Consider the following 25088-nt stretch of genomic DNA (forward strand, 5'->3'; position numbering starts at 1 on the left):
GAGCTCTTGGGAAGATATGCAGTAACTGGCCAAGGCCTCTCATCTGCCCTCATACAGCTCCAGGACCCCACATCTCCTTTGGTGGGAAGGACAGTCATGCCCATCTAGGGAACAATATCCAAGCAGATCTGTGGCTTGGCATCATAACTCAGCAAGACCAATGTCACCAGCCTGGAGTCTGAGAGACAATGAGCTGTCTCTTAGGAGCTATTTTTTTTCAGAAACACTCTGGAATTGCAGTACTGGCCTTTCCAGGCCCTGGTCAGGAGGGCTGTGGACCAGCAGCTGGATAGAGGGGCAACTAACAGGAAAACGAACCAGAGAGACAAGAGTTGTGTTGTGCAGTTCACAGAGGATATTCACAAACTAGTGAGACCACTGTCCTTAAAAAAAAAACAGACACTTTTAGCAGTGTAGAACCCCAGTGTCCTGCCCAAAGGAAATGCCCTTCTGGGGTACCTCCAGGCTGACCCACAAGGAAGGGGATTCACACCAGGAGCCTTGGTAGCTTACAGCAATCCCAACATGAGGCACACACTGGTGAGCAGGGCTGGTGCAATAGCACCCACGTCTGGGGAGCAGCAAGAGCCAGATTCCCTCTCTTGCTGGCTGGCAGCTCTGACTCTCCAAAACCAAGGCATAGGAGAGGTAGAGGTGAACTGAGACCTGGCCTGTGCAGGTGGGCAGCTTCATGGCATCCCCAGCATGGTGAAATCTTTGTCCCAGTCCTCTCAGTGACACAAGGGAAAGCTGGCCCCTGGTCACAGCAGGCTGGAGCTTATGTTTGAAGTGGCTCCTTCAGGGTCTGTCTTGTAAAGCATGAAGTGGCCTTGCACCTGGGCAGCGCTGATCTGTTTGGAGACTGCCAGCGCCTGCTCCGCGAACCGCTGGGCTGCAGCCGGGGGCTGCTCGGGGTAGAAGCGCTGGAACATGCAGGCGAGCTGCCAGCGGGAGCAGTGGCCCACGTACTGCTTCAGATCCACACGGCCAGGACGCACCAGCGCTGGGTCCAGCCTGGCAAGAGACAAAGGGTGGGGCTAGAAAACCTGATCAAAGCATCTGTTTAGGGTGGGTCCTGCAGGAAACCCCTGTCCACACTAGCACAGCCCCTGTCCTTCCTGCAAAGTGTCATGCACTGTGAGATGGTGAAGGGGGCAAACAGGTTCATCCCTGGGGAGATTGAGGGGAGAAGTCAACCCAAAAATAAAGGAGAGAGCTGGGGAAAGACTGACTCTAAAGGAGGACAAGAATGTCCTGCGAAACAGCTCTGCCCATCTCTGTCCCATGAGCCAACTCTGAACAAACCCCTAGGGCAGCTCAGTCTGTAGCGAATCAAGCCTGCCACAGCACAGCAGCTGTGGAGGCACCGTGAGCCCAGGCTGCATCCCACTGACCCAGGGCTGCTCATGGCACCAGCGCTTCACTCGCAGCATGGACACAACCCCCAAACTTGCAGCTCCCCACAGGCAGGAAGGTGGTACCACTCCTGAAGGACACAACCATGTTCTGAACACCAAGTAGGCATCTGAGGCTCCAGCAAAAGAGGTCCTGATCAGCAATCAAAGGATTTGCATCCCAAGGGAGGATGTGAGAAATCTGAACCCCCAGTCTTCATGCTTGAGAATTTAATAAATAAAGCCCAGCAAAAGGGAGCAAGGTTTTCCTGTGCTACCCACCCCGCTCCCTCCCAGGGGCAGCTCTGACCTGTCCACGTAGTTGGTAGTCATGAAGACAATCCTGGCTTCTGTGGAGGCCACACCGTCCAGTGCATTGAGGAGACCACTGAAGGTCAGGCGCCCCATGCCTTGGTACACAGCTGGGTCTGCGAACAGAGGTGTCTGAGACTGTAGCTGTTGGCTACACAGGCTCGGGGCCACCTTCCTATCACCTGAGGCTTATGCCAAGCTCCCCACTCACTCCTTGCTTGGAGGCTGACCCTCTGTCTGGCTGGCAGCACATTCACCTCCCCTGCCCACACACACCCATGGGAACACAAAGGAAAAGAGAAGGAAAGCCACCTTCTCCATCATCCTGAAAGTAGCTGGGCAGGAGAAGGACCTTTGCCTGAGGGTAAAGGATCCAAATTCCCTTTTACAGCCCAGCCAAAACTGGACAAGTTCCAGTTTGGGCCCTGAGGCCTGAGAGACTCCTCCACTCCTGGTTTCTGCTAGTGCAGTTGAGCAGCCCAGAGTCAAAACATTTTTTCAGGTACAGCCACAGAACCTCCCTCCAGCTGCTGGCCCAGGAACAGGAGCAGTGCTCACTCTCAGCAGCAAGGTCCCGGCTGACAAAGGCTGCGTCCACATCCTCCAGGAGGATGATGCTCTGCTGTGGTGCTACACTCAGGAGGTGATTGAGCCGGTCATCAGAGAGGCTGTGGTCACTGAGGCTCAGCAGGCAGATACTGTACTCCAGTTCCCCGGCCAGGGCTGTGCTGGAAAGGACACAAACCACAAGGATGAATCACAGTGGGAAAGCTGTCAGTCAAGGAAAAATCAGATTTTTCCCCTTAGCAGTAAGGGAGTGGGCAGAGGAGTCCTTTCCCAGCAAGGATCAGATCTAAGGGGCAGGCAGAAGCCCCTGTTCAGCCCACCCATACCATGCAGCACTGTGCAAAGCAAGGGCACAAAGGGCTTGTCACCCTGACCTGTCACAGTGCCAGCAATGCAAACGCTTACAATAGAAACCACACATAAGGCACAGCCCACTCCTGTATTCCAAACCCAAGCTCATCCACACCTTCCCATCCAAGACTGCTGTGGCCCAGGGCATGGAGCTGACAGTACTCACATGAAGCTGCTTTTCCCACATCCAGGAGGACCATAAAGCAGGTAGCCTCTTCGGTAGGGGATCCCTAAGAAGACAGTGTTCTTTTAGGATAACCACCTGGATTGCTCTGTGCTCCCTCCCTCCAAGCTGTGGTGCTGTGGTGAGCTCACAAAGAGGATACACCTTGGGAAAGTAAGCGGCAGGGAAAAATCTCTCCACAGCCAATTCCAGAGAGGACCATGAGCATCCTGCCCCACCCCACCCCGTACAGAGCACACCACACCAGAGCCTTGCCTCTCTCATTGTACCACTTGGAGTTGTTGATGAACTCTTTCACGTCCTGAACCAGCCTCTCTGCCACGCCTTCATCCAGCACCACGGAGCTGAGGGGCCGGCGGCGGCGGGGGAAGCCGAACTGCCGCCACTCTGCTCCCACGGCCGTGTACATGATCGTCTTCCCCTCCTGCTGCTGCAGCGCCAGCTCCCGGGCTGCAGAGAGAGCCAGAGGGGACAGCTGCCAGGGAGGAGGATCTCCTGTGAAGCCCTGGGCATCTCCAGGGAGCAAGGCAGTTCCCAGCAGGACCCCACACAGTTCCCCTACAGACCTTCCTGAAGGATGTTGAAGAAGATCTCGCGGTCAGTGCCCAGCGCAGTGAAGGTGACGGACTCCCAGGGGGTCCCTGTGTTCAGGTCCAGCATCTGCGTCTCCCGGCTGCGCTCGACGCGAATCCACTTCCTGCGGTACCTGGGGCAGGAACACAGGAGGGTGTACAGTGACCCAGCACCACTCAGCTGCGCCTCACCTGGTTCATGCATCAAGAACACTCGTCTCATGTAAGGAAATCATTTCACACTGCTGAGTACAGGCTGCTCTTGCTACTCGTCATCCCCTGCCCTAACCCAGACCCAGAGAGGAAGCAGGACCCTCTCCACTGCCTCTACACACCCTCAATGTGCAAAAGTGAGGCTCAAACCCCAGACTGCCTTCCCTTACCCTCCCTTACCAGATGAAATGATTCCCGAGGCTGGGGACAAAGTCGAACTTGGTGCTGACACGCCCGCTTTCATGCTGCAGGTATGATGTCTCAACACTGAGGTGCTGCGTATGCTTGGCGTGGTGGGAGACCCAGTTCAGCAGCCATTGGTAGCTCTTATCCTTGCTGGGCACCTCCAATGTGATCATATAGTGGCGCCTGAAAGCCACCAGCCCAAACTGGGCCCCCTTACGGGCTGCTGCCAGGACTGTGCCCACCCCGACGAGGCCAAACCCAGCCCCAAAATAAGGGTTGTCCTTCAGTGCTAAGACAAAGTCAGAAAGGGGCATGGTGGGAGGTTAGGCAGCTCCTTTCCACAGCATTGTTTCTGCACTCCAGCAACAAACCTGTGAGGAAAAACTGAATGGTAGCAAGAAACACAACAGATCACCCACAGTTCCCTGCCCTTTATCATGGCCAGGCCTCAAGGTGAAGGGGTACCTGGCACGTTTGGACTTCCCACATTTCTGCTTATTACCAAGTGTTCCTGCTGGCTGCAGGAACCTTCTCCCTCTCTGCAGGCCACTGGGTGAGCCAAGCAGGAGAGGGCCCAGGAGGCTCCTGAAGAAGCACAGGAGCATCTGTAGCTTCTTCAGTCAAGACATCAAGGCCAGAGTTTTACAGGGTTTTATTATTTGAACAGCCAGAAATCATGAGCACTGCAATTACTTAAGGTTTATCGTTTGAAAAAGCTGAAGCACATCCCCAGGCTGATCCAAGAGCCGGGTCTTTGCTGCTGAGAACGGGCACACGACGGCGGTAGAAGGCACACCTCTGTGTCTAGATTATAGCCGCAGGCTCCGGGGGCCTGAAGCTTCTCCACCTCCCTCCGCAGGTCTGTCATGTACTGGGATCGAGGGGGAGCCTTCCCCGCCAGACACAGACACGCTCTGCTCTCTCCGGTACAGAATCCCACCTCCACCAGGGTAAGGCGTGACCTTCCTCCTTACCGGGCGCAGCGTCCCTTGGGCAGGGTCCCGCAGCCCCCCTGCAAGAGCCCCACCCTCCCCTGCAAAAGACCCGGATCCACACCGGCCTTCCCCGCAGCAGAGCCCCAGCCCCGGCCACTCCGCGGAGGATCCCGCGCCGCTCTCGCCCCCGCTCCAGCCGGTGCCGCCGCCGCTCACCTGCACCGCGCCGCTTCCGCTCCCGCCCGCGCCGCTTCCGGCCGCACCATAGAGCGGGGCTGGCCGGGCCGGGCAGAGCGGCTGCGCGACGGGCACAAAGGGCGGCGCTCTCCGCCCGACGCCACCACCGAGATGTGCCGGGACAGCCCGGGCTGAGGCGACTTCGGTGACAGCCCTGGGTAAGGGGCGAGAGGCTGGGGACAGCTCGGGGTGAGGAGAGAGGGGCTGGGAGGGCCGGGAACAGCCTGGGGTGAGGGGCTGGGGGTGCCGGGGACAGCCCGGGGTGAAAGGCGAGGGGCTGGGGAGAGCCTGGCCCGGCGGGACTCGTGAGGGCACCTGCTGGCTGCAGGCTGGGCACGGCTCTGAGGGTGGGCTCGGGGGCCGGCCCAGGGTGCAAACCCTGGGTGTTGGGCTCGGGGAGAACGTACAGGTGTCCTTGCGCTCTTGTCTACCCCGTGACGGAGGGCTTGCCAGGAGCCCGCTTGGGACACTGCAGAAAGGAGCCAGCATTGAAATACCCTGCCTCGAGACTGGCTGCTCCCCAGAATCCTCTTGGGCTCTGGGATGTCCCTCATTTGAAGTGCTTTCTTCTGTTTCAGATTGAGAGGTCATCCGGCCCAGCGCCAAGGCAGTGCCCGGTGGCAATGAGCGCAGCAGTGGCTGTATCAGAGGGTGCCAGCAGGGAGATGGAGACCCTGTGCTCGGAGCTGCTCCTGCCCACCCCGGGAGAGGTGGGAGCCGTGGGGAGCCCTGGCGTGGCCAGCGCTGGTCTGGCTGGGACACCCCCACTGGCTGCCAGCCAGGACCTGCTGCTGGCAGAGGCATCGATGCCTGGGGAAGGGGCTCACGCTGAAGGAAGCAATGTGGAAATATTCATCGAGGCAGTGGCTGGCAACGTGACACTGAGCAACGTGGCCAGTGCCACAGGTATGGGGTGCAGGGAATGCAGAATGGGCCCCACTGCAGTCAGCAGAGCTAGAGAGGTCTGGCCAGGGTCCCTGTCCCAGGTGCCCTCAGATCTTTAACCCTGCATCATGAGTCTGGTGCCACCTTTGAGCACCGACCTGGCAACAGCTGGGTGTGTGGATGGGGAGAGTGGCTGTGGGAGCTGCATGCTGTGTGAGGGGATTGCTCCAGGCCATCAGTAAGGACCAGGCAGAGATCTCCACCTGAACTCCTACCCCCCAGCATGCTTCCCATGTGGGTCCAGTGTGGGCACTGGACATCCTAACAGGAATTGGGCCAGGCCAGCCTCTCATCTCTGCATGCTTCAGAGGTGCAAAGGGACAGAACTGGTTATTGTGGCCACCTGGGTGGTGGTATTTCCTCTCTTATGGGGGATGTGGTTCCCAAAATGTAATTTGTGGCAAGAGAGATTTGTTCTCCTTGTCCAGAGCTGGAACTGAACCACCAGTCCCAAGCTCTGGGCCTGGAAAAAGCTCCTTCTAATGCTCGTCCCTTGCTCTCTGCAGAGGTTCTCGTCAAGGTAGTGGAGCTGTACTTCTGTGAGAGGTGTGGCCAGAGCTTCTCAGAGGCCTCCCTGCTGTCCCAGCACCAGTGCCTGCTGCTGCCCCCCCAAGAGCACCTGGAACTCCCAGGGGCACTGTTGGCTTCTGCCAGCGAGAGCCAGAGTGATCCCAGGGGCTCAGAGCTGCCCGGAGCCAGCACACAGGAGGGCTCTGCTCCCGAGTGCCTGCTGTGCCCCGTCTGCCAGGAGGCATTTTTGCAGCCTGGCCAACTCAAGGAGCACTTCAAGACCCACCGTGCCCCGACGGGAGCCCTGCCCTGTCCCGAGGGGGGCTGCCACTTCACCACAGAGGACCGCAAGCAGCTGCGCAGTCACTTGCGCCACCTGCACGGGGCCTCCCCCGTGTCCTGCGCCTGCCGGGCCTGCCCGCTGCTCTTCCCCAGCCGCCAGGCCATGGAGCAGCACCACCGGACACACTTCCCCTTCCACTGCGCCCACTGCGACTTCATCACAGCCAACGCCAAGCTCTTCTGGCAGCACAGGAAGGGACACACCACAGAGTCCCCTTCTGAGATGCCCACAACAGGCGACCCCCGCAGCCTTGACAAGTGCTGCATCCTGCCATCGGGTATGGCTGGGTGGGGAGTTGGGGCCTGTGGGTGCTGCAGAGGCTGGCTGTGTCTGTGCATCCCAGTTACAGCTGGAGGAGTGGTGGGGGAGTGAAGCTGGAGGGCTGGAACCCTGTGTTTGTGCTTCCCTGCAGCGTGGTTTGTGCCCTCCATCTTAGCCAGGTGGTTTTTCTGCGTGTGTGTGGGTGGCTTCCTCTTGCATGGAACATGATGATCTCGTGTCTTTCCCCACTGAAACAGCATCAGCAGGGCAGGAGGAGCCAGGTGATTGCCACCCTGGCTGGAAAGCCAGCACAGCAGAAGCCAGGCCGGCAAAGCCTGCAGGTACTGAGGACAGCTCCTTGAAGGGACAGAAAGCATCAGCTGGAGAAGAGGACTCGGACAGCAGTGGGGATGAGTCACCAGAAGAGGATGGCGAGAGCCTCTGCGAAACTGAGGCCAAGGAGGATGGGAAGGCAGCTCCCAAAAAAGTTGGAGTGCCACAGGCACAGCACTTCAAAGGTAGGACGCAGGGCCTTACCAGGAGCTGCTCAGGCTTTGTGAACAAGTACCACATCCTCAGGTTTGGCAGGGAAATGTGGCCCAGGTTGGTGAGTGACCTCACATTTCCTGCATGTACCAGTGCATTTATTCCCCCAGCCCCTGCCCCAGCAAATATGTCTCTTCTTTTCCTGTTGATGCATGCTGCCAGGTTTAGGCAAAGGTCTGCCTGGCTTTAGGGACCAGGGGCACATGGGCAGGCCTGATGTAGGCTGTGCTTTGCCAGTGTTGAGTTGGAAAGAACTCACGTGAAGTGTGCTGGTGGTTTGGGGCGGGGACAGTCCATCTGACTAGGTGGTGGCTGTGTGACTGCACGTGTGTATAAACCCTCATCCTGGCACAACTGGATCAGGGACAGAACATCTGCCTGTGCTCTCCATCTTTTCCCTATTAACTCCTTCCCCTCCTTTGTTCCCTCAGGGGATGTTGCAGAAGGCTCCGAGTACCTCTACAAAACCCACATGTGCCCCGAATGCAAGCGGTGCTTCAAAAAGCGGACCCACCTGGTAGAGCACCTCCACCTGCACTTCCCTGACCCCAGCCTGCAGTGCCCCAACTGCCACAAGTACTTCACCAGCAAAAGCAAGCTGAAAATCCACATGATGCGGGAGACGGGCGAGAAGGCTCATCGCTGCCCTCTCTGCCACTACAGCTCAGTGGAGAAGAACGCTCTCAACCGCCACATGGCCAGCATGCACGAGGACATCTCCAACTTCTACTCCGATGTTTACTCCTGCCCTGTCTGTGAGGAGAAGTTTCGGCTCAGCCAGGCCCTCAAGGAGCACTTGAAGACTCACAAAGCCGAACCCAAGAGGCTGAGCTGCTTCCATGGGGACTGCAACTACTGTGCAGAGGACCGTAAGGAGTTTGTCCGTCACCTCAAGGATGCTCACGGCATCAAAGCGGTGGAGTGCAAGTACCATGCCTGCTCGCTGCTCTTCGGCACGGCTGAGGCCATGGAGGCTCACCGGAAAACCCACTACGCCTTCCACTGCCAGCAGTGTGACTTCATCTGCTCCAACAAGCACGTTTTCCGCAAGCACAAGAAGCAGGGTCACCCGGGCAGTGAGCAGCTCCAGTGCAGTTTCTGTCCCTATGCCACTTTCAACCCTGTGGAGTTTCACGACCACGTGGGCAAGATGCACGCCAATGAGAAGATCCACAAGTGCACTGAGTGTGCCTTCGCCACAGCGCACAAGCGGGTGCTCATCCGGCACATGCTGTTGCACACTGGTGGGTGTCCCCTGTAGGGGTCCCAAAAGCTGAGCTGGGATGGGGAAGGTGTCTTGTCCTGCCTCTGGGTGGGCAGGGAGGGCTGGGTCAGGATTCCTGGGTCTCACCACCAGCTTTGCCTGCCCAGGATCACTCGCCTGAAGTTGTTGCATGCTCCCTGCTGAGCTGGTTTCCCTGCCATGTTCCTTTATCTTGCTGTCACGCTGAAAGCTTTTGTGTGTTGCATGTAGGAGAGAAACCTCACAAATGTGAGCTCTGCGACTTCACGTGCCGGGATGTGAGCTACCTGTCCAAGCACATGCTGACCCACTCCAACGACAAGAACTTCATGTGCACCGAGTGCGGGTACATCACCAAGTGGAAGCATTACCTGAACGTCCACATGCGCAAGCACACCGGAGATCTCCGGTAAGACCCCCTGCTCCACTGGCTTGGCAGCATAGTCAGGGCTCCCCAAATCCTGCTCCAGGGGTCTGCTTCTGGCTGCACTGTGTGCCAGACTTTCTCATGCCTGCCCTGCCCTTTCTGGTACATAAGAAATTTGGGTTTTGAACTTACATCATGGAGCTGTGGAGGCAAAGCTATTTTTGGTGTCTCTGTGCCACCAAGGAGATGTATTACCTCAGAGGTGCAACTCTCAGCTTGGGTTCATTGCTCTGCTGGTGTTTGTGGGTCAAGGCGTGTTCAGGTCTGCCAGATTCTCGCCTCCTTTGGGTCTAGTCTGCCTCCAGGGATGCTGGAAGTGCTGTTGGCATGCACATGTGAGAATGTGTGTCTAACACGGTGACTGTATGGAATACTCAGGGAATCTATCTCCAGTCCCCAGGCTGGGGGTGTAAAGCATAAGAAGTGCTAAGGGCTGCAGCAGGGAGGAATTGCCTGTGGTAAGAACTGTCTGGATGGCAAAGATCAGATCTGGCAAACCAAACAGTATCCCTTCCCTGTTTGTCTGGGATGGGGAAGGAGAGCTCAGCGTGCCTGATGAAGCTCAGCCTGCCCCAATTCCTCATGCTGCCTGACCGATTCTGCTTGTCCCTGCAGGTACCAGTGCAACCAGTGCTCGTACCGGTGTCACCGTGCTGACCAGCTGAGCAGCCACAAGCTGCGGCACCAGGGTAAGAGTCTGATCTGCGAGGTGTGCGGCTTCGCCTGCAAGCGCAAGTACGAGCTGCAGAAGCACATGCAGGCGAAGCACTCGCAGAACTACCAGGTACCTATCTTCCAGTGCCAGTACTGCACCTACCAGACCAAGTACAAGCAGGCGCTGCTGAACCATGAGAACTGCAAGCACACCAAGCAGAAGGAGTTTCGCTGTGCCCTCTGTTCCTACTGCACCTTCAGTAACACCAGCCTCTTCTTCCATAAGCGCAAGATTCATGGCTACGTTCCTGGTGACAAGGACTGGCTGGAGAATTACGCAAGCAAAGAGCTGGAGATCAGCTCATCTGAGGCACTCTTTGGCTATGAGGTCGGTGCAGCCCTGCATGTGGATGCCAGTTCCCCCCTCACTGGCAAGGAGCAGTGGATGAAGGAGAAGCCATCCCAGGTGGAGTCCCAGGGAGAAGAGGGCTACCAGCAGGTGTTCATAGTGCCCCTCCTTGAGCAGGATGCTGCTCCACCAGAGAGCAGCAGCGAGGCAGAGAGAGGCAGTGGGGGGCAGAGCTGTCCTATTGCTGGCAATGCCCTGGAAGAAGACTGCATGCAAGGAGATGCTGCCACAGGATCTGCTGAGCTCACTGTTTCTGAAGATGTGGCAGAGAGCTGCACCTTGCACTTGGAGGCACTGAATGTCTCGTCTGACCCTCTCCTGGAGAATTTGACTGCAGAAGCCTGTGTGACCCAGCCAGAGGGCGTGGAAATGCTGTCCTGCAAGGAGCCTCCTGCAGCCTATGAGATGCTGGGCTCCCGGGATGGCCTTGGCTTGGAGGACAGTGGCAATACACTCGAAGACATCCCAGACTTTGAGGAAGAGGTAGATGTTCAGGAAGACAGGGTGGTGAAGGGCAGTGTAGCAGCAGGAGACAACCAGGGAAAAGACACCCTAAAGGAGGACATGGGCCACCTTGAGGGGTCATGCTCAGACCACCACAAGGTCATGGCAGACACTGAGGAGAGAGAGACCAGCCAAGCCAAGCTTCCAGAGGCCTGGCTCAGCATGCTGAAGACACCTGAACAGGGCCACCTGCCTGCCCCAGAGGATGCACCCACCTCCGGTGACAATGCCGGGGGCGGCTCGGAGTCAGTGCTGAAGGCTCTGCGGAAGCAGGACAAAGAGCAGGCAGAGACACTGGTGCTGGAGGGCAGGGTGCAGATGCTGGTGGTGCAGTCGGAGAGCCAGGTCTTTAAGTGTGAGAAGTGCTCGTACATCACACGGAAGGAGAAATCCATGTCCCTGCACTCCAAAGCCAGCTGCCAGAGCCGCCGGGCCCCGCTCGTGTGCCGTGAGTGTGGCGCCAGCTTTAAGCAGCAGAGGGGACTCAACACCCACCTCCTAAAGAAGTGCCCTGTTCTCCTGAAGAACAACAAGATTCTCAAACCAACCAATCAGGAGGCACCTGGACTGTGCCAGCCTGCTGACCAGGCTGGCGATAACAGTACAGAAACAGCAGAGAGCAAGAAGGGAGGCTCAGAGGAGTCTGGGCATGCTGAGAGCCCTTGGGAAGCTGAACTGCTACCTGATAAAACACAAGCAGCAGGCATTCCTTTGGCTGGGGCACAGACATCAGGCTGTCATGCCTCTGAGAAATCCCTGCTGGGTGACAGCACAGAGGTGGCAGAAGAGCCTCCCCAGCTAGGGGGTGGGACTGTGCCAGGTGGAGCTACTGATGCCTCCCAGCCTGGGAAACCCTCAGAGAAATACCGACTGGAGGGAGGGAAGCTGCACTGCAATGCCTGCTCCTTTGTGTGCTCCCGTGTCACCACCATCACCTCCCACGTGGAGGATGGCTGCCGGAACCTGGAGCAGTTCTGGTGCTCCCAGTGCCCTGAAACCTTCCGCTCCCGGCGGGCCCTCAAGAGCCACTGTGCTGAAAAGCACATCGTGCATCCTGAGGACAAACCCCAAAGGACTGAACTCCCTGAGGGGGATCCACTCAGTGCTGAGAAAGACCAGACCAGTGAGCTCCCAATGGACGCAGCCCCACCAAAAGCCACCTTGCCCAAGAGGAGGCGTTTCTCCTGCCCCACCTGCCCCTTCACCTGCCACCAGGAACGGGCCATGAAGACTCACAAGAAGAGGGGCTGCGTGACCCTGGGTGAGTTTCGCTGCACCTCTTGCCCTTTCACCTCCAAGGTGGCCAAAGCCCTGCGGCTGCACCGCAGGCTGCACCGCAAGCATTACAGCAAGCGGCCGCAGCTGCAGTGCCGCCAGTGCGAGTTCACCTGCAAGCAGGCCCGGTGCCTGCGGCAGCACGTCCGCATCAAGCACGAGGGGGTGAAGCCACACAAGTGCCGCTACTGCGAGTTCAGCACCACGCGCCGCTACCGCCTGGAGGCCCACCAGTCCCTGCACACCGGCGTGGGGCGCATCGCCTGCGGCATCTGCAGCCAGACCTTCGGCACCAACTCCAAGCTGCGCATCCACCGCCTGCGCGTGCATGAGAAGACGCCCACCCATTTCTGCCCGCTCTGCGACTACAGCAGCTACCTGCAGAATGACATCACCCGCCACGTCAACAGCTGCCACCACGGCGAGCTCAACTTTGGCTGCTCCCGCTGTGAGGCTCGCTTCAGTTCTGAGACGGCCCTCAAGCAGCACGTCCTGCGACGGCACGAGGAGAAGGTTTCCTACAGCTGCCCACGCTGTGACTTCGTGTGTCACAGTGAGGCCACGCTCAAGTGCCACGTGCAGAAGCAGCACCCACACCTGGAGTGCAGCACCTGCAAGGAGACCTTTGCCACGCGGGAGGCGCTGGAGGAGCACAAGACGCAGCATTTCAGCCACCGCTGTGAGCTGTGCAGCTTTGCAGCCAAGGAGCGGCAGCAGCTGGTGCGGCATTACATGGAGAGCCACGAGCCGGCTGCCCCCCAGGACAAACCCCTGCACTGCCCTTTCTGTGACTTCGCCTGCCAGCACCAGCTTGTGTTTGACCAGCACATGAAGGGCCATGGGGGCACCCGCGTGTACAAGTGCTCAGACTGTGAGTACACCACCAAGAACAGGCAAAAGATCACGTGGCACATCCGCATCCACACTGGTGAGAAGCCCTACAAGTGCCACCTCTGTAAATATGCCTGTGCTGACCCCTCACGTCTCAAGGTAAGAGCTCTGCTTGGGAATGTATCCTACTCCATCTGCATTGCTTGAGGGGCACCCAGCCACAGGGATTTGGGGAAGAAGTTCCCAAGGCGAGGTTTCATCCTCAGTGTTCAGTGGCTCATACTGAACAGAAATAGGAGTCAAGCAGATAAAAGTCATTGTCAGTACAATACATTTCTTCCCTGCTGTTGCAGTTTAAGGGCAAGGGAGACTTTTAACAAAGGAAGAAGGTGGCAGTAGTCTAAGTTCACTTATTTTCTTGCTGACATCTCTGGGTCCAGCCTTGCACCATTCAAAACCAGGTTTGGCTGCTTGCTGGCTTCAGCGTACTCTGTGGTGCCAGTTAGACAGGTGCAGAGAAACCTCTAGCTTTCTTGGAAGCAGAGTGTGACCCTGCCCTCATTGCTGTAGGTGATTATCATCCTGATGCATGGCAAAGGGCTTTTCCTAGAACAGGAAATGTGTGGGTGATGGAGGCATAGGGTAATGGAGGGAGAAGTAGTCTGGTTTTGCTAAAAGAAGTATTGACTTTTTTAATGGCCAGGCTTAGCTGGAGTCTCGTGGGGCCACCTGGGACAGGCTGTGCAATGTGCTCAGCTCTGTTGGGCTGGGTTTTTAATTTGACTCTGCCTTACATATCAAACTGGGGAGCAAAGCCTGTGCTATCCACAGGCTGGGACAGAGCAGCTCAGCAGTACAGGAATTTCATCCTGACTCTGGTGTGGATCCCCCTTGCCCATAGCCTGCCAAGCAAGCACACAGCCCTCCTTGCCCCATACAGCTGGAGACGTCAGAACTGTCTTTGAGCCTCTCACTGCCACCCCAAAGCCCTGCACATCCCTAGGGCTGGGGACATGGTCTCATCCTGACCCTATCCTCCTGCCCAGTATCACATGCGGATCCACAAGGAGGAGAGGAAATACCTCTGCCCTGACTGCGGCTACAAATGCAAGTGGGTGAACCAGCTCAAGTACCACATGACAAAGCACACGGGTGAGTGCTGCCCACTGAGGACAAGCTGTCGAGCACTGGGGAAGGTGTTGGGGCTGCTTCATGCTTCTTTTCTGCCAGTGGCCCAGCTAGAGACAGAGAAGGACATTTAGGGGGCAGTACATTATCCTGTGCTAATGGGGTGGGGGCAGTGCTCTCAGGTGGGAGGGAAGTGTGGGTGGCACAGACCCCAGGCACTATTTGGTGCCTTGGAAATGGGGATCTTGGTGTGCCTGCTAACAAAATGGGATGTAGGGGGTAGTCCCTGGGGACTGATGCTCTGTCACAGGGATGGTGAGACCCGTGGACTGGAGAGCACGGTGCCCCCATCCCGGTGCCATCCCCTTCCCTGTTGCCACAGGCCTGAAGCCGTACCGGTGTGATGAGTGCGAGTACCGCACCAACCGCGCGGACGCCCTGCGGGTGCACAAGGAGACGCGGCACCAGGAGGCCCGTTCCTTCATCTGCGAGCAGTGTGGCAAGGCCTTCAAGACACGCTTTCTCCTCAAGACTCACCTGAAGAAGCACAGCGAGGAGAAGCCCTACGTGTGCAACGCCTGCGGGCGGGCTTTCCGCTGGGCAGCTGGCCTGCGCCACCACTACCTGACCCACACCAACGAGCACCCCTTCTTCTGCCGCTACTGCCCCTACAAGGCCAAGCAGAAGTTCCAGGTTATCAAACACATCCAACGGCATCACCCTGAGCACAGGGCTGTTGACCCTAGCCAGGGGGTGGGAAAGGACCCCAGCACACACACCGTCCACCTTCACAGCGTGCAGAGGGAGAGCCAGGCCAAGGGGGCCCCCAGGATGGAGCAAGAAGGAGAGTGCCCTGTGGAGAAGGATGGCACAGCACAGTGAGGCTGCATCCCAACTGCTTTGAGGCGCTGGTGGCACAGGCCTGCTGCAGAGATGTGTGTGTGTATATACAGGCATATATGTATATGGGTTGTAAAATACACAACTGTATAAAACAAATTGCTCAGTTCCTTTTAACACTGTTTCTTTGTGCTGTTTGGAACCCCTCTGTGAACAGTGGACCAGGTATCCACAGGGAAGGAGCACAAACCCAAGCTCAGCTCCCCATCTCTCCCCAGCACCTCTGCACCCAGACCTGAACTTGTTTGTCACTGAACAATTTATTAAGTTGCTTACAGAGAAAGGATGGGATAAGGGTTAATTTGGGGCTGTAGGGGCCAAGGGATGTGATGGGGCTCTGCAGGGTTAGGGGGCAGTGAGGACCAACTCCACTCCCAGCTGTGCCCAGCCCTGGGGTTTGCACAGCTTCAGTCTTGCTCCCCTGACTGGAAGGGGACCAGCCCCTGCAGCAGAGCTGGGCCACACACCATCTCTCCTCCCCACAGTAAAGCTCTGACTGTGGGCCAGGGCAAGGTGCCTGTGGCAGGTACAGGGAGCTCCACTGGCATAGACTCCACACTCATACATGAACAGCAGCATCCTGAACCTGGAAAGGGGAGGTCAGTGCTTTTTTCCAGCCCTCAGAGGCTACTGCAAAGGGAATCACAGCAGCAACAATGACACAGGGATGACAAACAGCTCAAAAAGAGGGCAAGGTGGTTGGCTCTGTGGCCCCAGCTACTTGGAGCTGGCTCTATGGCTTCCATCTGGGTGCTGCTCACCCCACGAGCTCAGTCCTCCTCAGGGCCAGGTGGCTCAGTGATGCGGATGTGGACAAAGAGGGAAGAGGGTGGGATGCTGGTGCCATCCTTTGAGAGGAGATGGATGTGCCGATATCCTGCAGGAAGGACAGCAAGGTTCTGGCTAGCTGGAATCCCACCCTCCTCTCTGGTACCCAGCTGAGCCCCAGACATGCTTGCAGGGCTCTTCTGGGTGCCCAAAACCACTGGGCAGCAGCCACTCACCAGGTTTGATGTTGGCAAATGCTAGGGTGAACTGACCCACAAAATCATTCCTGGAAGTCTTGTCATAATCCTCCACCACAAAGCGAATGAGGGCCAGCTCGGGCACGTGGATCTGAAACTGCAGTGTCTCATCCCAGCGGGGGTTAAACCCTGGGAAGAGAGAGCAGGTGCTGAGAGAGTGAAGGACAGCAGGGAGCGTGCCTGGGCACAGCAGGGGCCGTGGTACTGCTGTGGGTCTCACCATTGTTCTCGATGTACTTGGTCTCCTGGTGTGCCTGGTCTGCAGGGACCCCATAGATCTCCACACGCACCAGTGGGTCAATGATGGCTCCCTCCTTGCTGTTGGCCACTTTGGGCAGCTGCTGCCCGCTGATTACCTGCAGGGCCAAATCTGTCTTTTGTGAGGCCACTTGGCTCCAGCACACTGCCCAACAGTGTCCCCATCTGTCTGGGACCAACAGAGCCCCAGGACACTGTCACAGCTTCCACAGGGTCTCTCCACAATCCTGTACCTGGATTGTCAGGGTGATGGGGCCAGGGCCTTCCCGGCTGCTGGGGTCACTGGGGTTGAAGAGAGTCTCCTCATCCCTCATGAAGGGTGGTTTGAGCACGTAGCCACAGCAGCCATTCTGGCTGAAGAGCCCGTCACACAGGTCCATCTCCATGCCAGCTGTCTGGAAGTTCAAGGCCACTGGAGGGAGGTGGCAGGGAAAAGGGTTCAGAACAGCTTGGAGATACCACACTCTGCTTTGAGCTGAAAACCAGCCTGTCCCCACAGCCAGAGAGAAGTGGAGTTGCATAGGGGAGTAAGGTGATAATGCTTGAACATCCCCCAGGGCAGTGCAAGAGCTGGCAACCCAACCTGGCTCCAGATGGGGTTGTAGCTGGCACTACAGGTGTTGAGGGTGGCATTTAGCACAGGACTCAGGGCATGTCCCCAGCCCACAGCCCTGCTGCACCCTGGCCATACCGATCTGGCAGCCCACGTTCCACATCTCCTGGGGACTGTAGTTGGAGGAGTCAGTCCTCATGCCGCTGGGGTAGATGCGTGTCAGCTGCCAGGCATTGTGGCGAACAAACTCATTTCCTAGGGATAGAGCAGGAGGCCCACTTGTGGGGTCATTCTCTGGCCCGTACAGTCACCCACATGTATTGTCCATCCATCCATCCATCCATCCTCTCATCTATCTATCTATCTATCTATCTATCTATCTATCTATTTATCTATCTATCTATCTATCTATGCACCCACCCACTAATTCTCATCCCTCTCCCTGCTCAGGAATCGAGGTGTCCTGCCTTGTTTTCTAAGCCAATAACCTCATCCCCTACTAGAGCCAAACCCCACAGAACAGCCCCACTGGACCCCGTTTCTCCCAGAGAGGGAAGGAACACCAGTGTCAGGAGGCTTTGGCACTACCCATGAGGAAGCCATCAGCCCCCTCTACTCTGTCCCAGTCACCTGGTGCCACTGCACCCCTCATCTCACCTTCATCCCGAATGAGCTTCCTGGCCTTGGCTTCAGAGAGGGAGGAGATCTCCGAGGGCCGGGAATGGCTGCGTGCCTCCTGGAAGCCCCGGAAGGGCACATTCTTGCAGTAGATGACACAGTCGGACAATGCTTGTGCCAAGGTCTCCTTGTCCTTCTGCAAGGCAGAGCCATATTGGGACCCTCCTGATGGGAGCACGATCCACCAGCACTCACCCAGGCCAGGGGCCCTAGAGCCAGGGCAGGTAAGAGCAGCCAGGGGTGTGCTGGAGGGTGGCAGTATCCCTACTATGAGCAGTCTTCCTGACAGAGCAAGCAGGGGACCTCCAATATGTTGCCACCACAACAAAGAGAGGTCTGGCATGGCCAGGGACAAAAAAGTCTGTCCTCCCTGCCTGGTGATGTCTCTGCAGTCTCTGTCTCTCCTCTAAGCAGTAAGATGTCACCTGAGCTCATAGCTGTGTCCAGGGGCTCACCTCTCCCAGCTGGTCCCCAGCCTGGGCCACTTACCTTTGCTCTCCTCCTCTCCTCCTCTGCCTCTGCCCCATTGTCATCATCAGACACCTCAGGTGCCTCATCCCCTGGCCCGTCCAGGGTGTCCTCCAGCCGCCCAATCTTCTTGCCCTTCAGCAAGATCTTGTGCTTCAGCTCCTGTAGGGTGGGGGATAGAGAAGCACCTTGTGTTTCCCAGTGCCTCCATGGGCCTTGTGCCCTGGGGTCCTGCACTGCTGGAGGCCAGCACAACCAGCTCCCTTCAGCACTCAGAAGGGGATGGGGTAGGAGAGCTTTGCCCCACTGTCTAATTCTGCAGGACATGGGCAGACACCCCTGGGGACAGCCTTGGCACTTCTGTGAATAGGAGGACACAGTACCCATCCCCAGTGTCCTCAAATGCTCCAGTAGAGCAGGACCATGCTGGAACAGGTTGGCCTATTCGCTGAACAGCAGATCCACCTCCTGACTGCACTCTCAGGCAGGACAGAGATGCCCTGCACAGCCGTGCTCTGTCCATACCTCTGGGGATGGGAGCTGGGTGGGGACATGCCCATCGATGGTGGTGGTGAGGAGCTGTTCCCCCAGGATGTCCTTGAGCTGCTGGGCCAGGACCTCCTGCTGCTCCATGCTGCAGTGGTTCTCTAGGGACAGGATCACCGGGTAGTCCGAGGTCTGAGGGAGCAACATGCACACCTGGAAATAAGCCTTGGTGGGGCTGGTGAGCTCTCACAAGGGCTTCATCGAGGTGTGATCAGTGCCAGGATGGAGCCCCTTGTGTCTGTTTCTCCTCAGAGACCTTCATACCCCTCCAATCCCCCAGTATCCCTCACATCCCATCTCACCCCTGCACCTCCAGCAGTCCATGTCTGCATGAGCCCCCAAGCCCTAACACAGCACAGTGCAGGCTGTAGGTCAGACCCCCCAGTGCTATCCCCCAGAAAGTGACACAGCCACCCTCCTCCTCACAGTGTGACCAGTCCTGCTGCATCACCAGGTCTGTGAGCCTCAGCACCACTCCCCCTCCAGGGACCCACCACTGCCATGTATCCTCACCCACTGAGGACCACCACCAGCACCTGGGAAGGGTGCCTTACCTTGAAGGCGTACTTCCCCAGGGTGCTCACCACCTCCCGGAAGGGGATCTTGGAGGTGAAGGTGTGGCCGTGGTACACCATGGGCTCCCCATTTGGCCCATCCCAGCAATCCACCTCCAGGCACCGGCAGCCTCGTTTCAGAGCCCTGGGAATGGGTTGTCATCCCTGGAATCCTGCACTCATCCAGGGCACCAGCTCCCTGCGCTCTCCTCTGCCCATGGGTGGCACCCCTAAGGGACCAGGGGACACACACCAAGGGTGAGGATGCTGCTGCATGCAGGGCATGGCCAGAGGAGTGCTGGACTGCAGAGGAGCAAAGGAGCTTCTGAGGTTTACCCTGTGGAGCTGCTCAGGACATGACCCTGGGGTGGGAGGGCATTGGAGGGCAGCTGGAAGGGAGCAGTCCCTTTACCTGATGTAGCCCTCGATGCTGCTGTGGCCCCGGATCTGATCCTCTATCAGGTAGGTGTTGTGGGAGGAGGAGATGAAGTAGTGGCAGAGTGGCTGGCTCATGTCCTGCCACAGCCCCCGGTGCTGGGGATTGAAGATGGAGCCCTCCAGGGAGCAGAGGTACATGAGGAACCCATCAGCACTCAGCACATGGCGGGCCCGGGCTGCAGGCACAGGGGGAGGTTCAGCAACAGCCAGGGACGTGGAAGAGACAAAATAGGGGCAAACAGGGCTGCTGGAGGCTCCCAGAATCCATAAACTGATGGCCACAGCTGCTGCCAGAGTCTGGGGCACAGAAAGATGCAGCAGGGCAGTAACTTTGGAAAGGTGGGCAGTGGCTCCCTAAGCTGGTTCTTGCACACCATGGGTAGTCAAACTTCTACACCAAAATGGTCCAGGAACAGACCAAATAAAGGGAAACTGCACCCAGATCATGCCTTGGTGAGTCTTCTGTTCGCACCAGGATGGGGCTGGGAATGCTTCTGCCATGGGACTGTGAGTCTGTGACCCCTCCTTGCCCACAGGCAGAGCACAGCTGATGTCTGAACCAGCTCTCACCTGTCTCCGATGGTTCATATTTGTCAATGAGCTCCATGGCCAGCTCCTCTGTGCCCTCATCCTCCAGCTGCTCCTCCCGCAAGAAATCCGCCAGCTCCAGCAGTGTCAGCTTCTTTCCATCCTCAGAGTATTCCTGGAAGAGGCTCAGCACCTCCTCACGCTGCGTGAGAGCCTTGTAGAAGAGTACAAATTCCTCCCCTTCCAGCGTCCCCGACTCTGACTTGTCAGCATCCTGTTTGCAAGGGAGCTACCTCAGCATCCAGATGGGGCACAACAGGGAGTCTTGGCCACCAAAGTTGCTGTGGGAGGATCCTTCCACCCCAAAGAGAGGGCACAGAGACCCCACACCAGTGACAGGCATTGATCAATGGGGGAATGGACAAATGGGCAGATTGAGGGCTGGCTGAGCGGACCAATGGATGGATGTAAGGGAGGGATAAGAAAGCAGATGGCTGCCTAGCTGGGTAGACAGATAAAGAGCTGGATGGACAAATGAATGGGAGAAAGGAAGAGCATGTTAGTTTAACAAATAAACAAGTAAATGGATGTTTGTTTGGGTAAACAGGTAGCTGGCTGAACAAATGGATGGATGGATGGATGGATGGATGGGTGGATGGATGGATGGATGGATGGATGGATGTGACCAGATGTTTTGCAAGGAGATGTTGTACAGCTAGTTGCAGTGCCTCTAGTCCCTCTCCAATGGCCCCAGGCTCTCAGGTGCAGTGCATACCTGGAAGAGCCGCAGGGCATGATCCTCGTTCATGTCCACGTTCATCATCTTCAGGAGACGCTGCACCTCCTTGAAGTTCATGCGCCCATCCTTATTCTTGTCAGCTTTCTGGAACCAGTCACGAATCCATGTGCGGGAAACCAGGGCAAATGTTAAGGGAAAGGACCTTGGCTATGAGAAAAGGGGCTGGGTAGTATCAGAGGGCATCTTTTCCTGTGCCCTGCACTGATGCAGGTGGTGAGACCCAGAACAGCTACACACACGCTGGGGTAAGGCTGAAGACGCAGGGCCTGGGGGACGATCAGCAGTGGGTGTGGGGGGCAGAGTGGTGCTCTCCGGAAGGATATTGGTCTATCTTCTCCCTTTGGTCCATGGTGGTGGCCACCTCGATGAGTTGACGCAGGCCCTGTACCCAGCACTGTGCCTCCTCTGCCGAGCCAGCAACGAGGTCCAGGTTGCCGCGACGGCCGTAGAAGACAATGGTGAAGCAGCGCTCCGGGGGGAACTCCTCAGCCACGCTCTGCAGCACCTCCGACTGGTGCCCTTCCCGCACCGTCTCCACATCGCTGATGGAGACTGGGGCAGAGGGAGGGGAGGCCTGTCTGTAGGAGACAAGGACCACAGGGCAAGGGGTACCGCCCACAGACATCTTCCAGCCATTACCTCTTCTACTCCATCCATCCATCCATCCATCCATCCATCCATCCATCCATCCATCCATCCATCCATCCACTGAGCTAGTTATCTATCCATTAACCACTGAACTATCAAGTCAGCCAGTCATCCATCTGCCCCTCTGTCTGCTTACTCCTACGCTGGCGTTCCAGAGGTTCCATTTGTATCAGCTGCAATTTCTACTCAGCCCTTTTGACCCCACAGGTCCTGCTGGGGGCAGGATGTTTCATGGAGAGGTGTGGGTGAAAAGAGATCACACATGCATGCAGAGCCTTTCTTCAATCCCCCAGCACCCTTAGCAAGCATGGCCTAAGAATCTCCATACCTTCACATTCCCGTTCACTCTAAAACCTACTGATGGCCTCATGGCCCACACAGCAGCTGGTACTCACAAGCAGACTCAGTTTTGCCTGTCCTCTTGGATTGGTACCAGATGGTCATGCAGTCCTCCTGCAGCTTGAAGTAACGCTGCTTCTTCCAGCTCTTGGACTTGACTTTGCGCATCAGAGTCCCCTGCTGCATCTGCTCCAGCGTGTCTGTGAGCTGGATGCCTGGGGGCAGCATGGGCTGCATCACCGAGGGTGGGGGTATCCAGGCACCGCGCCCTGGTACTTTGCCTCCTCTCACCTCTGGGGTCACACATGGTCCCTCAGTCCTTGAGGGAGGAGGGACGAACCAGAAACAAACTCCCTCCACCGCAAGAGGTGCACAGGGTAATTCCCCATCAACCCTTCCCATCCACCCTTGGTGCTTCCAAGCCCAAATCCCAGTGGCCATGGTGGGGTAGGTATGCTTCTGAGTGCAGCAAGGTGAGCTCAAGCCAGAAGCCAGATTTGCCTCGGCATAAATCCAGATGGCCCAATGCCCTGCCCTGCACCCATCTCCGCTGGGGCACTCACGGGCGTTGCACAGCAGCGATGCCATAGCTCTGCCTTCTCCACGCTGGCAGCTGCTGGGGAGGGAAGAGAGAAAGTGGCTGGGGGAAGCAAGGTCAGACCCTCATGCTGTGCCCAGGTCCTGCCGAGTGGGCCCCAGGCATACCCACGTGTGTGTGAGGTGTGTGTGCCCCTGCCCGCACCTGAGCGCACCTGCGTCTGTCTCCTGCTGGGTCATTGCATTCCTTAAGTGTCGAGTTCACACCGCCAACTCATGAAATATTAATCTGTGTTACCGGGAAGCCGGAGCTCAAAAGGTGTTGGTGGAAAACAAAAAAACTTGCCAGCACTGACGCCCCACAGCCCAGCAGGTACTAGAGCCCTGCTGCTCCCAGGTTGCTGCTCCCAGGTAAGAAGCAGTGCCTGAAACCAGGAAAAACTGCTCTGGCAGTGCCCAAGAACACCCCCACCACCTAGGAAAGAACCCCAACCTGCAAATTTGAAAGTAAGGGAGAGGCACAGCTGTGATAGCAAGGAAGAGCAATGACCCTGAGTTCCTACAGCTTCTTCTCTACAGGGAATACCAGCACCTCAGGCAGCGACTGCACCCGCAGCTGTACAGGGAGCACATGGCAGTGAGTGGAACTATAAATACTACTGGACAATGAGGCTTTGATTAGGCTGTTGAGACTTTAATTACGCTGACAAATCACTGGATGCGCCTGTCACCCAGGTGCTGGAGCTGGGCCCTGGAGGAGCAGATGCCACAGCTGGTGGGCTGGGATTTGGGTTCAGGAGGGGCCCCAGGGTCCCTGGGAGCAAAGGGCTCTATGCCAGGGTGTGGGGTGGCAGCTGTGCCCTAGGTCCCTGACTCAGCACAGGCACTGGTCGTGCAGGGCTGGGAATAGCCGGTGCCGTCAGCGTGCAGGCAGCTGCCAAGCCCAGCTGCCAGACCCTTGTGGGCTCTCAGGGCAGACAGCAGCCACCCCCTGCTCCGTGCGGCTCAGCAGGGCAGGACAGCACGGGCCAGGGCTGTGGCCCTGCTCTTGCGAGACACCCCAGTTGTGGAGCAAGCTATGGCTATTTGGCTGTCCCCAGGGCACATAGGGATCGTATGTCCACTCTTGGGGACCTCACATGTTGCTGGACACATGGAGTAGCTGGGGTGCCATCCCAAATGCCTTCCAGGAGCGCCCAGTGCTGCGGCCGTGCTTTCCCAACACTGGTCCTTCTTGCAAGGCTCAGACTGCAAGGACTTGCTGCAGTGCCTGTATCCCCCCATATCCAACCCACAGGGCACTGACCCACTGGCCCAGGACTTGGAGTGCCCACACCCAAAAATGGGGGATAGCCCGGTGCTCCTCTTGTGCCCTTCAGAGTCGGTGCCCGATGCTGGCTAGCACAGCTCCAGAAGTGCCCCACATCCACCCCCCACAGTGTGCTCCCAGACCCTGCATCCCATGGCCCGCAGGGAAGCAGGGGGAACAACCCCAGTCACCCCCCTGCCTGCACTTTCCAGCAACACCCAGCCTGGCACAGCCTCTTCCAGGTGCTCACCAGCTCTGCAGCCCCTGCGCTGCAGCAGATGAGGGAGATGGGCATGTCTTAGGGAAGCTGGGGTGGCACCAGAACTGGAGAAGCAGGCAGACATGCTGAACTGGGACAAAGATGGGCTCAGTGCCACCAGCAGTTCTGTCCTCTTGGCACCCTGCCATGCATGTGTACAAGGTAGCAGCATGCAAAGGGGCAGCTTCTAGCCCTTGGGCCCATTAACTGCACTGAGAGTTTGGAGCTAAATTTCTCCCTCAGTGTCAGCCCTTCCAGGCTCCCAGCATGGCCCAAGCATTCCCAGTCCCAACCATGGAGCAGTGCCTTCCGCACAAGTGCAGCAAAGAAGGGATGCCCCCCTCCAAGCCAAGGAAGCACAAGGAAGAGCATGTGAGTGCAAGGACACATCTGTTCTGCTCTCTCCAGCTGCGAGAGGGATGCCATGAGCCCCTCACAGCCCGGCCCCACGCAGGCCCCCTTGCCCCAGTGTGAATTACATTGTTGAGCCAAGCGGGAGGAGAGCCAGGGTATGGAGAAACCCAACCCGAGTTTCCCGCAGGGCAGCTGCCTGCTGCCAGAACGGCCCCGGCTACCCCAGCACACTCCGAGCCATCACAGCGTCTCTCCTGGTGGTGACAGAGGCCCCAGCAGAGCTGGAGGGCCAGTGAGTGTGAGCGGTCCCCAGCCGCTCCAGTGCAGAGTCGCTCGGCAGAATAAAATGCCACCATACGGGTAAGGGTGCCAGAAGAGGGAAGGATGACCCCCGCACCCAGCTTCAGGCACCCCCTGCGCCTACAAACTGCCCTTGTCCTAGAGCTTTGCTCGGCCGGCAGCTGACGGGGACAGACGGGCTTGGAGGTGAAGCGGGGAACAGACAAGGGGCTCCGGGATGGGGCAGCAAACCCCAAGGAATTTGGAGCTCAGGGGACAAATCACACCTTATGGCAAAGGAGACAAACCCGCCGGCATTTCTGTCCCACGCCACCCTAACCGTGCAGCCGCTCCGGGGCACCGCAACCCGAGAGAGGGGGTCCCAGAACCCGGAGGTCGCAGCCCTGTACCCGCCGCCGCCGCCGCCCCCTCCCCTCCGCAGGACGCCCGCTCCGTACCCGCTCTCCGTGCCGCTCCGCTGCGCTCCGCTCCCGGTGCTCCACCGCCGGCCGCCGCACGGAGCCGGGGCTGCCCGCCCCTCGGCAGCGCCCGGGCAGCGAGCCCTCCCCCGGCCCCCCGCCCAGATCGG

At 57.8% G+C, this 25088-nt stretch overlaps 3 protein-coding genes across 12 annotated transcripts; 1 reads left to right on the plus strand and 2 right to left on the minus strand.

The window, feature by feature from the left end:
- Positions 1 to 332: 332 nt before the first annotated feature.
- LOC121335723 (mitochondrial chaperone BCS1) lies at positions 333 to 4992 on the minus strand. 2 transcript variants are annotated; one of them, XM_041404117.1, is made up of 8 exons: positions 4931 to 4992; positions 3774 to 4150; positions 3375 to 3514; positions 3064 to 3258; positions 2791 to 2854; positions 2265 to 2434; positions 1705 to 1822; positions 333 to 1014 (listed from the first exon to the last, which is right to left on the minus strand). In XM_041404117.1, the coding sequence occupies exons 2-8, from the start codon at positions 4091 to 4093 to the stop codon at positions 762 to 764; spliced, it is 1260 nt and encodes a 419-aa protein (XP_041260051.1). In that variant the 5' UTR covers positions 4094 to 4150; positions 4931 to 4992; the 3' UTR covers positions 333 to 761. The 2 variants fall into 2 exon arrangements, with proteins under 2 accessions (XP_041260051.1, XP_041260060.1); XM_041404126.1 differs by having other exon boundaries at positions 4836 to 4940.
- On the plus strand, positions 4973 to 15037 carry ZNF142 (zinc finger protein 142). Its single transcript, XM_041403993.1, has 9 exons — positions 4973 to 5109; positions 5530 to 5857; positions 6403 to 7026; positions 7268 to 7528; positions 7988 to 8800; positions 9031 to 9208; positions 9842 to 13058; positions 13946 to 14051; positions 14410 to 15037. The coding sequence occupies exons 2-9, from the start codon at positions 5575 to 5577 to the stop codon at positions 14907 to 14909; spliced, it is 5982 nt and encodes a 1993-aa protein (XP_041259927.1). The 5' UTR covers positions 4973 to 5109; positions 5530 to 5574; the 3' UTR covers positions 14910 to 15037.
- Positions 15038 to 15186: 149 nt separating this feature from the next.
- Positions 15187 to 25075, minus strand: PLCD4 (phospholipase C delta 4). 9 transcript variants are annotated; one of them, XM_041404031.1, is made up of 18 exons: positions 24958 to 25046; positions 22504 to 22587; positions 22325 to 22377; positions 21818 to 21976; positions 21098 to 21326; positions 20751 to 20880; positions 20018 to 20249; positions 19422 to 19623; positions 19010 to 19154; positions 18435 to 18587; positions 17931 to 18071; positions 17421 to 17577; positions 16902 to 17018; positions 16444 to 16622; positions 16173 to 16308; positions 15932 to 16081; positions 15689 to 15804; positions 15187 to 15513 (listed from the first exon to the last, which is right to left on the minus strand). In XM_041404031.1, the coding sequence occupies exons 2-17, from the start codon at positions 22536 to 22538 to the stop codon at positions 15698 to 15700; spliced, it is 2325 nt and encodes a 774-aa protein (XP_041259965.1). In that variant the 5' UTR covers positions 22539 to 22587; positions 24958 to 25046; the 3' UTR covers positions 15187 to 15513; positions 15689 to 15697. The 9 variants fall into 9 exon arrangements, with proteins under 9 accessions (XP_041259965.1, XP_041259982.1, XP_041259958.1 ...); XM_041404048.1 differs by having other exon boundaries at positions 15187 to 15804; positions 22325 to 22374; positions 24958 to 25045; XM_041404024.1 differs by having other exon boundaries at positions 15187 to 15804; positions 24958 to 25045.
- Positions 25076 to 25088: the final 13 nt, after the last annotated feature.

This window comes from Onychostruthus taczanowskii, unplaced genomic scaffold (genome assembly GCF_017590055.1).
Source record: "Onychostruthus taczanowskii isolate IOZ18803 unplaced genomic scaffold, ASM1759005v1 scaffold10, whole genome shotgun sequence".
NCBI classification, from domain to species: Eukaryota; Metazoa; Chordata; class Aves; order Passeriformes; family Passeridae; genus Onychostruthus; species Onychostruthus taczanowskii.